The following is a 15,673-nucleotide window of genomic DNA, read 5'->3' as shown; positions in this document are numbered from 1 at the left end:
GCTTCCAATGCACAGTCACCCTTTCCTGGGGTGTTGTACAGGACGTGGAGTTGCATAGCAGAGGTAATTTTCAGCATTGGCTTGTCTCCAGACCATGGTGTAGATAATGATGGTCATGCCATGAAGCCCAAAGTCAACCCTAGGTCTAAGCCTCAGCCTCTTTTTAAAACTTGTTTTTTCTCTATGTCAGCACGTTAATACTGGACCCTGGGAAGGACTCACAGCTGTAGGCTCCAATTTCACCATCTGGCACTGCAGGAACACCAAAGAATGGGCCAATAGTTTAAAAATCCAAACTGAAAAATAAAATGGGAACAGGACTGGCGTCAACATAATGCCCATCTGTTCTAACACAGGATTACCTGGAGGGGGAAAATGACTAATCTAACCAGAGCCTTAAATAGTTCAACTGTGCGCTGTGTTTCACTTACATTAGCAGTTGTTATGTGCTTGGGCAAACCATTTTATTTCAATTCCATTATTGTGAATTTTTAAAATTCTATACACAGAAGTGCTTTTACACCTGCTGTGGTTCATAGAATCCCTACAGTATGGAAATAGGCCAGTCAGCTCAACAAGTCCACACCATTCCTACAAAGAGCAGCCCACCCTAACTCATTCCCCTACTTGTGCATTTCCGCATGTCTAACCCAAACATCCCTGAACATTACGGGCAATTTAGCACACCAATCCACGAAGCCTGCACTTCTTTGGACTGAGAGAGGAGACTAGAGGAAACCCATGCAGACACAGGGAGAATGTACAAGCTCCATACAGACAGTTGCCCAAGAGTGGAATCGACCTTGGGTCCCTGGTGCTGTGAAGCAGCAGTGCTAACCACTGAGCCACCGTGCCACCCTATCTGTTGATCCATCTGTCCACTTTGTAATACAGTCCATGTGTCCTTTCTCTCAAAGATGAATAGGTTTTTATATACCTGCTTTTATTATTTGGGTGCATGTTTTCAACTCCATTTTGCTACCACCTCAGAGTGTAGTGCTTAGTTTTGGTAAGCTGAAGCTTCCTGATTCAACAAGTACGAGTACATGAAAAAAAAATTTGTTTCTCTGTTGCTTCCTGTAGCTCAATGTCAGAGCATGAACATCCCCTTTTCCTGGTCAGGGTCCCTCTTTCTTCACATCCTTCATGGGTCTCAGCATTCCTTCAATTGTTTATTCAGCTGCCAAGGGTTCTGCCATTTTCTTCCCAAAACATTTCCATATCTCTAATTCTTTCTTTCAATAAGAGACATTTATTAAATCAAGATAATAAAATGTGAGGCTGGATGAACACAGCAGGCCAAGCAGCATCTCAGGAGCACAAAAGCTGACTTTTCGGGCCTAGACCCTTCATCAGAGAGGGGGATGGGGGGAGGGAACTGGAATAAATAGGGAGAGAGGGGGAGGCGGACCGAAGATGGAGAGTAAAGTGCGGCTTCCTCTACATTGGGGAAACCAAGCGGAGACTTGGGGACCGCTTTGCAGAACACCTCCGCTCAGTTCGCAACAAACAACTGCACCTCCCAGTCGCAAACCATTTCCACTCCCCCTCCCATTCTCTTGATGACATGTCCATCATGGGCCTCCTGCACTGCCACAATGATGCCACCCGAAGGTTGCAGGAACAGCAACTCATATTCCGCCTGGGAACCCTGCAGCCATATGGTATCAATGTGGACTTCACCAGTTTCAAAATCTCCCCTTCCCCCACTGCATCCCTAAACCAGCCCAGTTCATCCCCTCCCCCCACTGCACCACACAACCAGCCCAGCTCTTCCCCCCCACCCACTGCATCCCAAAACCAGTCCAACCTGTCTCTGCCTCCCTAACCGGTTCTTCCTCTCACCCATCCCTTCCTCCCACCCCAAGCCGCACCCCCAGCTACCTACTAACCTCATCCCACCTCCTTGACCTGTCCGTCTTCCCTGGACTGACCTATCCCCTCCCTACCTCCCCACCTACACCCTCTCCACCTATCTTCTTTACTCTCCATCTTCGGTCCGCCTCCCCCTCTCTCCCTATTTATTCCAGTTCCCTCCCCCCATCCCCCTCTCTGATGAAGGGTCTAGGCCCGAAACGTCAGCTTTTGTGCTCCTGAGATGCTGCTTGGCCTGCTGTGTTCATCCAGCCTCACATTTTATTATCTTGGAATCTCCAGCATCTGCAGTTCCCATTATCTCTGATACTATTTATTAAATCAAGCCTTTTTCACCTATTCTTATTTCTTGTGTGGCTTACTAGCAAAACATTGTTGATAACACTGCAAAGTTTTACTTTGTGTTAAAGGTACCATAAGATATATCAGCACAATAATTTATTTTAGGGTGTCATCATATGCCAGTTGACTGGAGGATCGCCTGTGTTGTTTGAGAGAAGAGATCTAATCAGCTCAAACGGCTTATAAACCTGGGCAGAGCATCAATTTGCCTTTTAAAAGGGGAATAAAGTTAAATGTAACAAATGAGTTTTTAATTTTTTTGAATAATGAATTTATTAATGGATATTTAGTTTTTTTTAAGTCTCAACATGGTCTGAGTTCTGCAAGTGATGGATGCTGGATGAGTGGCATAGAGGCTAAAACAAATAGAATGCTGCAAAGAGTGACAGCTGAAAGGCTTTTACACAGACCCCACCCCACCTTGTAGATATGACCCACCAATACAAAAGCCAAAGTGCTGAGCCACATTTTGAATGCTCTAATTCTATTCCCAAACTTGGAGCAAAATATTTAGGCTTTAGTTTTCAGAAGCTTTCTATTCAGTTAATATTGGGCACATTAATGATATGCACCACTAAATGGATAAGAACCTCAACAATATTAAGGTACTTCTGAAAAAAACGAAACCAAGTTATGGACTCAAGAAAATTGTGTTATCAACTCGTACATCCTGTTACCTGCTGTGCAAGTTTGCATTGTGACTAAATAATTTACAATGAATAACTTATTTAAATATTTCCCATTTCACATCCAACATATTTGTAAATCACATTCTAGTCTTTCACATGCGACATAATTAAGTGTGGCAGTTTGGTTGCTCCATTTGAAATATTGTTGGATATACAATGTTCTGTTATTCTTTCAAATTAACATGTCCCTTCATTGCAGCTATAAATTATTTATATTGCAAAGAAAACAAAAGAACAAAGCAGTGTGTTCAAAACAACAGGATGCATGTTGTGTTAGACGTTAAATTGCAAAGTTTTCTTTTCTATCTGATAGCCACATGAGCTAAAGAAGAGCCCTTTCTTTGATGTGGTTCCTTTGATAGCCATCAAGTGAGCTGTTTTGTGAATGTGAATGCAATATTAATCCAAAGGAAAAGAAATGAAAGCAACTTGTGTGCTCTTCTTCCGAAATCAAATGCAATCTCACCAAACTAAAATTAATTGAATAAATCTAATCCATAACTATACAGCTTCTGTAAACTCTCTTTATAGGAAAATAAAAGTTTTATTGACCTATTGCACATGCAGAAATTGTTGAAAACAATCACAAACTTACCATTCAAATCAAATGGGAATATACAGTGGGAAACATGGGATTCTAAACATGGCACTATACTAGTAAGATGAGGCCACAGGAACACAAATATTCTCTAGCATGTTATCAAATACGTGTCCAAAATTTCGAAGAAATAAAGCATTAACATTGGAATAGTGCAATGGAATGGTTTGGTTGCTCCATTTGAAATATTGTTGGATATACAATGTTCTGTTATTCTTTCAAATTAACATGTTCCTTCATTGCAATATAAATAATTTATAGCTATATCAAGGTTTTTTTCAGAAGTACCTTATGGACAAATTTCAATGGCCCTACATTGACAGACAGTACTCACTGCCGAAATTAGGCAGAAATTAGGTTGTGCTTGTCAAGGAAAGCTATGTCATCTGACACAGGACATAGTCGGTCCCCTTAACTGCTGCTGCTTCTTTTTCTTCTGTTTCCTTTTTAACTTCCCGATCATCAATTTCATTGTTTTCTTCTTTTGGACACTCATCTTTTGTGCTAGATTTTTAGCTATTCTTCCAGTAGTCTCTTTCTCTGCCTTCAAATACCTTCTTTTCTGTGGTTTTGCCCCTTCACTGTATGCAGAAGAAAAAGTGTATAATGATTAGATTAGATTCCCTACAGTGTGGAAATAGGCCCTTCGCCCCAACAATTCCACACTGCCCCTTGCAGCATCCCACCCAGACCCATTCCCCTATAACCCACACACCCCTGAACACTACGGGCAATTTAGCATGGCCGATCCACCTAACCTGCACATCTTTGGACTGTGGGAGGAAACTGGAGCACCTGGGGGAAATCCACGCAGACACAGGGAGAATGTGCAAACTCCACACACAGTCACCTGAGGCTAGAATCAAACCCAGGTCCCTGGTGCTGTGAGACTACAGTGCTAACCACTGAGCCACCATGCCGCCCCAATGAAGAAGTGTCCAATACCCGTAAGAATTCTAAATTGTGCTGGTCCCGCACAGTGCATGTCTGCAGTTAGTGCACAAAAGCCAAATTATGACCTTGGGCAAACATTTATCAGGTACTTTGCATGTGGAACGAGGATGCAGACAGATGACCTACTTTGCACTAGTTCTGCTAAAAACTTATAACTTAGGTCTTTGCATTTGCCATGTCACTGGATCCACCAGGGGTTGTAGTATATAAAAAAAAAACCAATGGCTCTACGTATTTATTTTGGACCAGATAATATTCATACTGGCTCTGATCAGAGGCTAGTCGGACAGACCATTCAGGAGGAAGTTTAATGAGGATGTAAGTAAAATGCATCTTTGCATAACAAAGGAGATCAATTCTAGCCTAGTGTGAAGATACCCTTAAGTGGTTATGATGTTATAATTTGACAGTTTTAACAACCCAAAAGCAGAATGAGGTAAGATACATCTAAGGTAAATGAACAGTAGATGGGTGAATGAAGGTGGAGTCAAGGCCCAAAACATCAGTTTTCCTGCTCCTCTGATGCTGGCTGCTTGGCCTACTGTGTTCAACCAGCTCTATACCTTGTTATCTCAGATTCTCCAGCATCTGCAGTTCCTACTATCCAGATAAGTGCTGTGATTACAAGAGCACGTCAGGGGTTAGGAAACCTTCAGGGAGTAACTCACCTCCCGACTCCCCAGAGCTTGTCCGCCATCAACAAGACAAGTCAGGAACGTGGTGAAATACTCTCCACTTGCCTGGACGTATGCAGCTCCATCAACAATCAAGAAGCTTCACATCATTCAGAACAAAGCGGCCTGCTTGACTGGCACCACATCCACCACCTTCAACATTTACTCCCCTCACCACAAATGCAGTGTGGCCACATGTATACCCAAAACAACAATCTCTATTAGGACAAGGGAAGCAGATGTATGGAAACTAACTTCTTTACAGAATCATGGGTGACCCATACCCAAGAAATGCGTATGATTAGAGAGATGTTTAGGGGATTAGCAAGCAAAATGGAAGGCTAAAACGTGTTCAGCAAATTGATAGGAAATGGACAGTAGATGAAATTTTGGGATGTGCAATGGCGTGGCATTGGTTTACACTCTAAATAATTTAGAACTGAAGAATGAAGAATTATATAGACGGTTTCTACTGAAAACAAAATTATAAAGCATGACAGAGTGTAACGCACATTTGAGGATGGAGGCATAGATAGGAGTCTAACACACAGCAACGATATTGGGAATAATAAACCATATGTTTACTTTGCTATTGTGACCTGCAAAACTCCATAAAACTATAGTAGTCCATGACGTTCATGAGTCAGTCAGCCATTTAATTGTGACTATTGGGACAACAAGAAATGACAAATCACCTTTTTATTTAATTATATTAATATTTTAAAAAGTCGAGGAACATTGACAACTCACGAAGTGGTCCTTTTTAGGATTGCTGTGCGAGGACATTCTCTGCGTTTATGTTCAGAGCTTCCACAAATAAAGCATCCTCCTCCAGCTTTCCCACAAGAGTGCTCCTTAAGTACACACCGACAACAGGTGTCACAGTGAATCCAGGCTGGAAAAAACAAAATTACTGCTTGGAATGGTATGAAGCTGTAATTTAAAAATAACATCATCATTTTGACAATGCTGTGTCATGTTTTCCTTTTTAATAACTGATAGATATAAAAACCAGTTTTGCAAGATCCTGCTGTTCAAAACAGGGTTTTGTTTCAATGGTGAAAGTCTAATAAGCACTTGTCACTTCAAGTGTGGCAGTGACATCAAATTGTCTGGTGCAGGATTTTTCTAATGGTAGACTGCTCCCATTTGAGAAGCAGGGTGGCCTGCTGACAGTTCCTCCTGCCCCGGATCTCCTCCTGCCAACCTCAAGTCTAAGAATGTGCGGAAAGTGGACTTTAAACAATTTGTGACTGGTGTCCCAGGTAAATTCACATTCAGGTTGTAGGTGGGTGTGAGGGCCACCTGAGGAGTTTTAACATGGATGGATTTAAAATCAACACATTTGAATTGTAAAAGAACCTAATTAAAAGTATTATTCTGAAAAATAAAGTGTGATTGCACTCCAAAGCATTTTAAAAATGAATTCCAGATAATAAATTATTGAAATGCAACATCTGTCAGAAAACGTCGTTAAACTAGTACATCCCCAGTAAGTGTTTTCACTCGTGGCCTTGGGCACCATGTTTTACTCCCATCATGATACGCATTTCCTACTGTGTGAAATAGGGAGAAAATGTAGAAAAAGAAATGCGCTAAAATACAAGTAAAGTATAATTAAGGTTCCGTAATTTAACTTTGGTGCAACTTTTTTTAAACTTGGTTCTCATCTATACTAAGACCTCATCCTATCCATGATATAGCTATCTGTAAAGTATTGTTAAGATATTCTGTTACTCAGTATCAAGGTTTGGAGTCAGATGAATTCTATGTGCTATTTATTCAGGCAAATGTGGATATTCTGTATCAGGTATAGTGTTAACCCCATCCTCCACCATATAACACTTACCTCCTGTAACCAAAATGGTACATATTAAATTAGGTTCCCAGCCTCTGGACTTAAGATGTTCTCACGCAAATCAACAGAACCCTGCTGCTACAAGATGTGCAATACATGGTGCAAGTCATCAGTGACTTCAACAGCACCTCCCAGGCTGAAATCTCTATTTTCAAGGACAGGAGCAGGATTATGGGATTACCATGATGTTTGAGTCACCATCCTGAAGTGGATATACTTTGTCACTGGTTCACTGCTACCAGGTCAAAATCCAGCAACTCCCTATCTAACAGCCTCTCTAGCTTTACTTCATGGTTGACAAACGCAGTGAGAAGACACATCACCAACTTTCCAGGCCAACACAAACTCTGCCTCATTACTACAACCCACATTCCCAAGAATAAACAAGAAGATTAATTTACAAGAATTAGTAACAAAATTCCTTAATAAAAGAAAAAAAAACTGAGCATTATTCTGAACAGAAATCAATAAAATTTTCCTGAGCTAGATAGCCAATTTGTTAGTCATGTTATTCGTGCAGATTAAATATTCTTGTATGTTGAATACTGCACATCTAGTATGCAGAATTGGGAAACTATATGATTGGATATGGCATTCTACTCACATGGTTTTACACATTTGTTGCACGTCTTACAGTGTTTCCATTGTCTACCATCCTATTAGGAAAGCAAAACAACATTAATCTAAACCAGAAACTTTATAAAAATACATTTTAGAACAGAATACTGAAGGCTATCGTTTAGGTTCCCAATCATAAGATTAAAAACAATGAGAAATTTACAACACTAAGATGATCCTTCAACTGCACAATTTCTCTGGTTAGTGTAGAACAAGGGATTCAGTCTGTCTGTGTGATGCAAAATCACAATCTCTCTCTCTCTAAGCCATCATATGGTGTCTCTTAAGTAAAGTAATTCCTTACCTCAACAATACCTGCAAATCTCTTTAGCAGCACAAAACCGAGAATATCATACTTACAACTCCATTGTTGGAAATTTATCCATTCACACCTCAGATGTAATTTATACAGAAAGTTCTCTGTCCACACACAAGCTGCAACCAAAGTGACAGCTAGCTATTCCAAGCCATCACCCACATCATTCTGAAGACAGACACAAGTGTGCCTTACAGTGTCTTTTCTAACTTTCCCTTCCTTTTCCAGACATGTTATTTCCTTCTGGCCTCTGGTGCAAACCTGACCTTCCCCGGGTAAATTTGCATTCAGGTCGAAGGTGAGTGTGATGGCTACCTGAGGAATTTTAATATGGATAGATTTAAAATGAACACATTTGAATTGTGAATGAACCTTATTAAAAGTATTATTTTGTAAAATAAAGTGTGATTTGCACTCCAAAGCATTGTTAAAAAATTAATTCCAGATTTAAAAATTACTGATAATGCAACACCTGTCAGAAAGTTTTTCTTTAAGCTAATACGTCCCCACTGAGTGTTTTCACTCGTGACCTTGGGCACCACTTTTTACTATGCAATATGCATTTCCTACTGAATGAAATAGTGAGAAAAAGTATAAAAAGGAAAGTGTGCTAAAATACAAGTAAAATATGATTAGGTTCATGATTGGAAAAGAAGTAAATGGGAGATTGTAAATTCAAAATCACAAAGATCAGACCTTGGATCATGGATCAAGTATTCTCTGCAATGAGGAGGTAAATCTTAAGTGAAAACAAGGACCACAGGTGGCACAGACCACAACTTTCCAGGTTATGGTCATGGGGTTAAGTACTCAGAATAAATTAGAGTATCTGCAAAATAAGGAACGCCTGTGAAGGAAAACGACGTGCAAATATTAAATGGGGACTATTTAAAGAGGCCAGTTAAACTGAGACCATCACAGAGAATGCCATTCATGCCAAATAATTAATTTCTACTATCAGTTATAATTGTTTGGCATTTAACCAGCACAGATTCAGTAACAATTCAGGTAAATAATGAAGATCATTTATAACTGGTAGAGCAAACCAAACTAAATAAATCGTAGAAATAGCAAGATGTTTTTGATTGAAGGTCAACTTACATTAATCATGCAGCTGCAGCCCGTTAGCATGGGACACTGGCTGTTTTGTAGAACTCGGATAACTGATCACGCTGCATTTCAGTGTTGAATTTACCAACGTATCAAACTCAAAACCAGTTATCATAGCCACAAACAACAAAAGCACATTTACCCTTTCACTGGCTCTACGATACAGAGCTTCAGCCCCTAGTTTGCAATGTCAGAGTACAATGTAAAGTGTCAAAAGTAAATGCTTAAAATTTAATGGAAATATTCCCAACACTCGCAGTGAAAGAAATAGCAGAAACATTTTCACAGAACTGTACACCCATTTCCAAACACTGCCCACATTGTATGTGTGTCCAGAGCCTTTGGTTGCACCACCCAGATGAAATGACTAAATGCATTCTAAAGGAATACTAATGGATGCAATCAATCAGCTCAGATGCAGTAAAATAATTTTACTAGTGTTTTCTTTTTGAAGGCTTGTGCCATGGGTTTTAAATCACATTGAGAACCTAAAAGGTAGTAGTGAGTCAGTGGTCAGCACTGCTGCCTCACAGCACCAGGGACCTGGGTTTGATTCTACCCCCAGTCCAAAGATGTGCAGGTTAGGTGGACTGGCCTTACTAAATTGCCCATATTATCCAGGGATGTGCAGGCCAAGTGGGTTAGCTGTGGTAAAATGCAGATATACAGGGATAAGGTAGTGGGGTGAGCCTGGTTGGGATGGTCTTCAGAGGGTCGATGGGCCAAATGGCCTGCTTCCACACTGTCATGATTCCGAAGTAAAATGTAAGACAACGGGTGAATCATGCTTTCAAATCAGGTCAGCTATCAGATAGTTGCCCCAGATTAAGATAAGAGTCATTGGCTCTGGAACAGGTTTTGGAGGGGGCCTGCAGGACAATAGGTTTCAGTTCGTTTGATATTTAGTTTGTGAAAATTTCTGCTTATTTGTTATTGGATGTTGTCTGTGTATGTGCAAATATTGACCCAGTTTTCTGAGTTTATTGATGATGTTACAGAGCGATAATACATTGATGAGAAATGGGAAGTGGGGTATACCAGAGGTAACAATGCAGAATCCATTGCAGGTTATTTTCTACTGACATTAGACCAGCAAGAATGAAACCAGGCAACTATAATTCTACCCAGCTAAACAGGCACTGGAGGACAGGGTGGTCAAATGGTTTGCATGCTGCAGACAGATCTTGAAGGATGAGAAGGGAAAGTTTACCTTTAGAACATCATATCAAAGTTACAATGACGAGCCATTTCAGTACAGTCATACAGAGAACTTTAGGGAAGATGCACAGGGATTTGGAGACCAACACTTTCAAAAGACTGGACACAGAGATTGGAGATAGGGCACTAAGTTACAAGGGCAGCAGGGTCAAGGGTTGATTTTTTGTGGAGATGGATTGTGACAGCAGATTTAAAGGGGGGAGGGACAACATTTGACAGAGAAAACAGTTAACAATATCTGTTAATGTAGCAGCCAGGGATATGTAGGTGGTCAGTATTTATTGAAGATAGGGCTACGAGAGCAGGTCATTGGTCACACGAGAGGGCATGATGGCAAAGACCAGAGAAACTTTTTAAAAAAAAAAGAACATTTACAAAGCACCAAAGTATCAAAAGTCAGTCCTTTAGCTTCTGTCTACTGGATTTGCCAAAGTAGATATCACAACATTCTAGGTTCTTAGTATTTTGCTTTATTCACCGTGATAACTTAACAAAATTGTTTAATATGTTAAAACATAATGAAAAAACTAAAATTATCTCCAAACCAGTGTCACACAGGTAAAAGCTTACTTACTTTAGATGTGCAGGCCTGGCAAATCTCACAGTGTCTGTTTGCTGAGGATACATATCTTTGACAAAGTGAACAAAACCTAGAGAAAAAGACTGGAATTTGTAAAAATGCAACTTTAAAACCAGAAAATACACATTTACACCTTTTAAATCCTGAAATATTTCACCTCGAGCAAAACAGACTGAGTTTCTTGGTTAAAGGTAATTTATGAGTCACAAAGACAATTGGCTGTCGTTGAAGTAGATACAAAATTGTCATATGACAGTACTAAATTCTTGCCTGTTTGATCTTGTAACACAATATATGTACATATTATCACATATTCAAACATAGAAGGAATAAGTCTTCCTGTCTAATTCTTGGTTTGTTTCCCCACTATCAATTCAGAGTAAGCCACTGTTATATGTTGCAAGGACATATGAACCCTTTTTGGAAAAATGAGAAGCTGCTGTCTTGATATTTGTTACTTCACGTAGCATATGAAACACTTCATATGAAACACTTCAATTACAATTGTTTGACACTTTGTTAGAAGAGTTTGTTGTAAGAAGAATTTTCCTCAGTTTGTCACTTTGATTCAGAACAACCAAGTTTAAGGCAGTGTATTAGAACATATACATTTCACCAGCTGCTACTCACCTGTACCCTTCTTCTGCAGGCAAAGTGATATCTTTAGGAGGAAGGTTGGTAAATATGCGAACTGGAGACTGTTTACGTCCTGTTTTTCCATGTTTATACAATGCATGATTATCATAATCCACCTAAAATAAAATCATGATTATTAACTTTCAGGTACCTTCCATTCTTTTAGTTTATCTGAACTGAATTCCTCTACGAATCACAGAGTCACTACAGTGTGGAAACAGGCCCTTCAGACCAACAAGTCCACATCAACCCTCTAAAGAGTATCTCACCCAGACCCATCCCCTTACCCTTTCCCCGTAACCCTGCATTTCCCATAGCTAACACACCTAATCTACGCATTCCTGAACCCATGGGCAATTTAGCATGGCCAATCCATGTGGCCTGCACATCTTTGGACTGAGAGGGGAAACTGGAGCACCTGGTGGAAATCCATCTTGACACGAGGTGAATGTGCAAACTCCGCACAGACAGTCGCCTGAGGATGGAATTGAATCCAGGTCCTTGGCGCTGTGGGGCAGCAGTGCTTACCACTGAACTGTGGCTAATATGAACACTCGTTGTTCTAGTGTCCCAAAAGGAACTGCATATAATCTACATAAAGAAAATCAAAGAACAGTACAGCACAGGAGCAGGCTCTTTGGCCGACTAAGATTGTGCCAACACACGATGCCTTTTGCCTCTATGCGGTCTGCATCCCTCTATTCGCTGCCTAAAGATAGCTAGCAAGATATCTTTTAAATATTGTGACTGTATCCAACTCAACTACTTCCTCTGGCAGCGCATTCCAAGCACTTATCATCCTCTTGTATGACAAACTTGCCCCCCTCACATCTCCTTTAGACTTATCCCCTTTGACCTTAAACCTATGTCCCCTAGTAACTAACATTTCTAATCTGGAGGAAAGAAAAACTGACTAACCATGCTATCCATGCCCCTCAAAATTTTGCAGACTTCTATCAGGTTGCCTCTCTGCCTGCGATGTTCAAGTGAAAACAAACCAAGTTTTACCAATCTCTCCTCATAACTATTACCCTCCAAACCAGTCAACATCCTGGTAAACCATTTCTGTACCATGTCCAAAGCTTTCACACTTTCCAAATGTAGCATGACTTGCCAATTTTTATACTCTATGCCCCAGACTGTTGAATGCAAGCATGCCATATGCCTTCTTGACCAATTTATCCACTTGTGTTTCCACTTTCAGAGAACTGTGGATTTATACACCTATCTCTCTCTCAATGTTGAAGCAAAGAAGGATTCTGCCATTTACTGTTTACTTTTATCCTGCATTAGATCTCCCAAAATCTATCACCTCGCATCTGTACGGATTAAATTACATCTGTCACATCTCTGCCCAAATCGCCAGCCTTTCTCAATCCTGCTATGTCTTCTGGTAATCCTCTTCACTATCCACAGCTCCCCCACTCTTTGGGTTGTCTGCAAACATATTAATCAAGCCAACAACTTCTCCTTCAAGTCACTAACATACATTACAAGCAACAAGAAGTCCAAGCACTGATCCCTACAGAACACCACTGGCCACAAATCTCCAGTCTCAAAAACACACTTTCACCTCTACTCTCTGTCTTCTGTGATTAAGTCAGTTCGGAATCCATCTTACCAACCTACCACAGATCTCATGTGACTTCATGTTTTGTATCAGCTATGAGGGACTTTGTCAAAGCCCTACTAGAGTCCATATACAGGTATTTCTGCTATAATACATGTCTTGTTAATGTGAATTGGCTGTAACACGATTGATGGATAGTGGACACTGTTAGGATAATGCAAACTTCCAGCTGTACAGGTATAGTGATTTCCCTATGATGCAAATTTCTACAGCTCGAGGTCACACATGCACGCAATAGTCATATTAGAGGAGAAATACCTGTACATGACAACATCTACCACTCTCCCCTTGTCAATAATCTTTGTCACTTTCTCAAAAAGCACAATCAAGTTTGTAAGACACGACTTTTCCTGCACAAAGCCCTGCTGCCTTTTGCCAATAAATCCATATTTTTCCAAATGTGAGTAAATCCTATCACTAAGAATCCTCTCCAAAAATTTCCCTACTACTGACTCAATGGCTCATAATTTCCCAGATTATCCCTGTTGCCCTTCTTAAACAAAGGAACCACTTTGACTACTCTCTAATCCTCTGAGATCTCTCCTGTAACGAAAGAAGATACAAAGATTTCATACAAGTCTTCCGCAACTTCCCCACCTGCCTCCCTCAGCATTCTAGTATAGATCCTATCTGGTCCTGGGGACTTGTCTACTTTAATACTTTAAAAACACCTAGCACCACCACCTTTTTTATGCTAACAAGATTTAGAACATCACCACACCCCTCCCAAGACTCACCATCTACCAATGTTTTTCTCCTAAGCGAATACCAATGCAAAGTATTCATGAAAGGCTTCACCCACTTCTTCTGGCACTGTGCATAAATTCCCTCCTTTGTTCTTGAGTGGACCAACTCTTTCTCTTGCCACCCTCTGCTCCTTATATATGTAAAAAACACTTTAGGATTTTCTTTTCCAGATTCTGAGAATTCAGAAAAATGTCTACATTGCCAAAAGACTTCGCCTGGTTAGGTTTTATTTGAAAACCAGCAAGCTGACTCCTGCAAATAGGGGTGGCACGGTGGCTCAGTGGTTACCACTGCAGCCTCACAGCACCAGGGACCCGGGTTCAATTCCCGCCTCGGGCGACTGTCTGTGTGGAGTTTGCACATTCTCCCCGTGTCTGCATGGGTTTCCTCCCGGTGCTCCGGTTTCCTCCCACAGTCCAAAGATATGCAGGCTAGGTGGATTGGCCACACTAAATTGCCCATTGTGTTCAGGGGTGTGTGTGTGGGTTATAGGGGAATGGGTCTGGGTGGGATGCTCCAAGGGATGGTGTGGCCTTGTTGGGCCGAAGGGCCTGTTTCCACACTGTAGGGAATCTAAAAAACAATGTTGAAGGGCAACATTTTATGGTATCCCTCAAATTTCTTCCTATCTATAATCAGCCGTAAATGAATGAATTGACTCAGTCACGACCTACCAGCCATGCAGTTGTTATCTCAGTTTTACACTCAGCCTCAAATAAAAATTTTCTTTGCTATCCTCCAGGTCTGAAGCATGAAACTGCAGTAGCGATTGCATGTAGCACTATTATTTTGAACAGCTGAGTCAATATTTTCGATTCCTACCATAGCTTCCCTTGTTAAGAGCACACTACAATCTTTTAAAAGCTGCACTCATATCATATCTTGCAATCCCAAGCCAAATATGCCCCAGGCAAACACTAAATATTTTCTTAAATTGACAAGGGCTATGAAGAAATTCTGGTTCTTCCACACACCTTAAAAAGAAGTGTATTAAATTGCCAAATCCAAGCTTTGAGGGTTGTCGTAGTTCCGTAGCCTTAAGTTCCACATAGGAAGAAATGAAGAATGATCAAAAGCAATGGAGGGCAGGGTCTCCAACAGAGGAGACAGCAGAGAACAGACTCTTAGCATAAACGTCTATATCCACAATATTAAACCACCCGAGAAACCCCAGCTCAAAACTGTTCCTAAGTCAACAACTATTAGGAATTTTACTTGCAAAGGTTAAAACAACAGCTGAAATGGAAATTGAAACATTAACTTCTGAGCCCAGGAGTGTCAAACAATTCTGCAATACTGTTACAGGACTTGTCCATGAAACAATAAACCCCTACAGCCTTATCAGTCTGATGTAGAAGCCATTTTAACCTCATTATACCTCTACTTGACCTGATTAAAAATTTCCCAGCCCGTTAATCCTAAACTAGAGAACAGGATTTGGCAGAAGGCAGAATTTGGGGGCGTGGGGGGGCGGTGTGGTTGTTGGTGGTTCCATGGGAAATCTCCTGGGCCTGGAGGTAAGTACTCACATTTAAAGTAGTCAGGCATCACTTAGGAGAGGGAGGGAAAGAAAAGAAAAGCTTATCATGAGAGGGGCAAGATTTCCTGGCGGGCCCAGCTTAGTATATTTGGTCCTTGAGGCGTGCACACAGTATTATTTTCCTTGTCAGGCCGCTTCTGGCACAGGACTCTTCTGATATCTATCTACCACAGGCAAACTGTATGGTGCATCACTTTACAAGCCAGGAGGTAAAGTGATACCAAGTATGAATACAATGTGAACAAACTCAACACTTGTGTTGCTAAAAGAACTCAGCGTCTAAGTGGG

The 15,673-nt window shown here is 40.8% G+C and overlaps 1 protein-coding gene across 3 annotated transcripts in view; it reads right to left on the bottom strand.

The window, feature by feature from the left end:
- Positions 1-2,132: 2,132 nt before the first annotated feature.
- The window catches only part of zcchc4 (zinc finger, CCHC domain containing 4), a 61,182-nt gene continuing 47,641 nt past the window's right edge, over positions 2,133-15,673 (bottom strand). For 2 of the 3 annotated variants that reach the window (XM_048557399.1, XM_048557313.1), the window contains exons 9-13: positions 11,463-11,584; positions 10,827-10,902; positions 7,595-7,646; positions 5,883-6,027; positions 2,133-4,085 (exon numbers count right to left, since the gene is read on the bottom strand). In XM_048557399.1, coding sequence (XP_048413356.1) covers positions 3,887-4,085; positions 5,883-6,027; positions 7,595-7,646; positions 10,827-10,902; positions 11,463-11,584 — 594 coding nt within the window. In that variant the 3' untranslated portion in view covers positions 2,133-3,886. Of the gene's footprint in view, positions 4,086-5,882; positions 6,028-7,594; positions 7,647-10,826; positions 10,903-11,462; positions 11,585-14,819; positions 14,882-15,673 lie in introns of those variants that run through there. The other variant, XM_048557487.2, reaches the window with a different exon arrangement.

Source organism: Stegostoma tigrinum, chromosome 1 (genome assembly GCF_030684315.1).
Source record: "Stegostoma tigrinum isolate sSteTig4 chromosome 1, sSteTig4.hap1, whole genome shotgun sequence".
In the NCBI taxonomy this organism is placed as follows: Eukaryota; Metazoa; Chordata; class Chondrichthyes; order Orectolobiformes; family Stegostomatidae; genus Stegostoma; species Stegostoma tigrinum.
The sequence above is the reverse complement of the archived record's forward strand: the minus strand, read 5'-3'. Positions and strand labels throughout refer to the sequence as shown.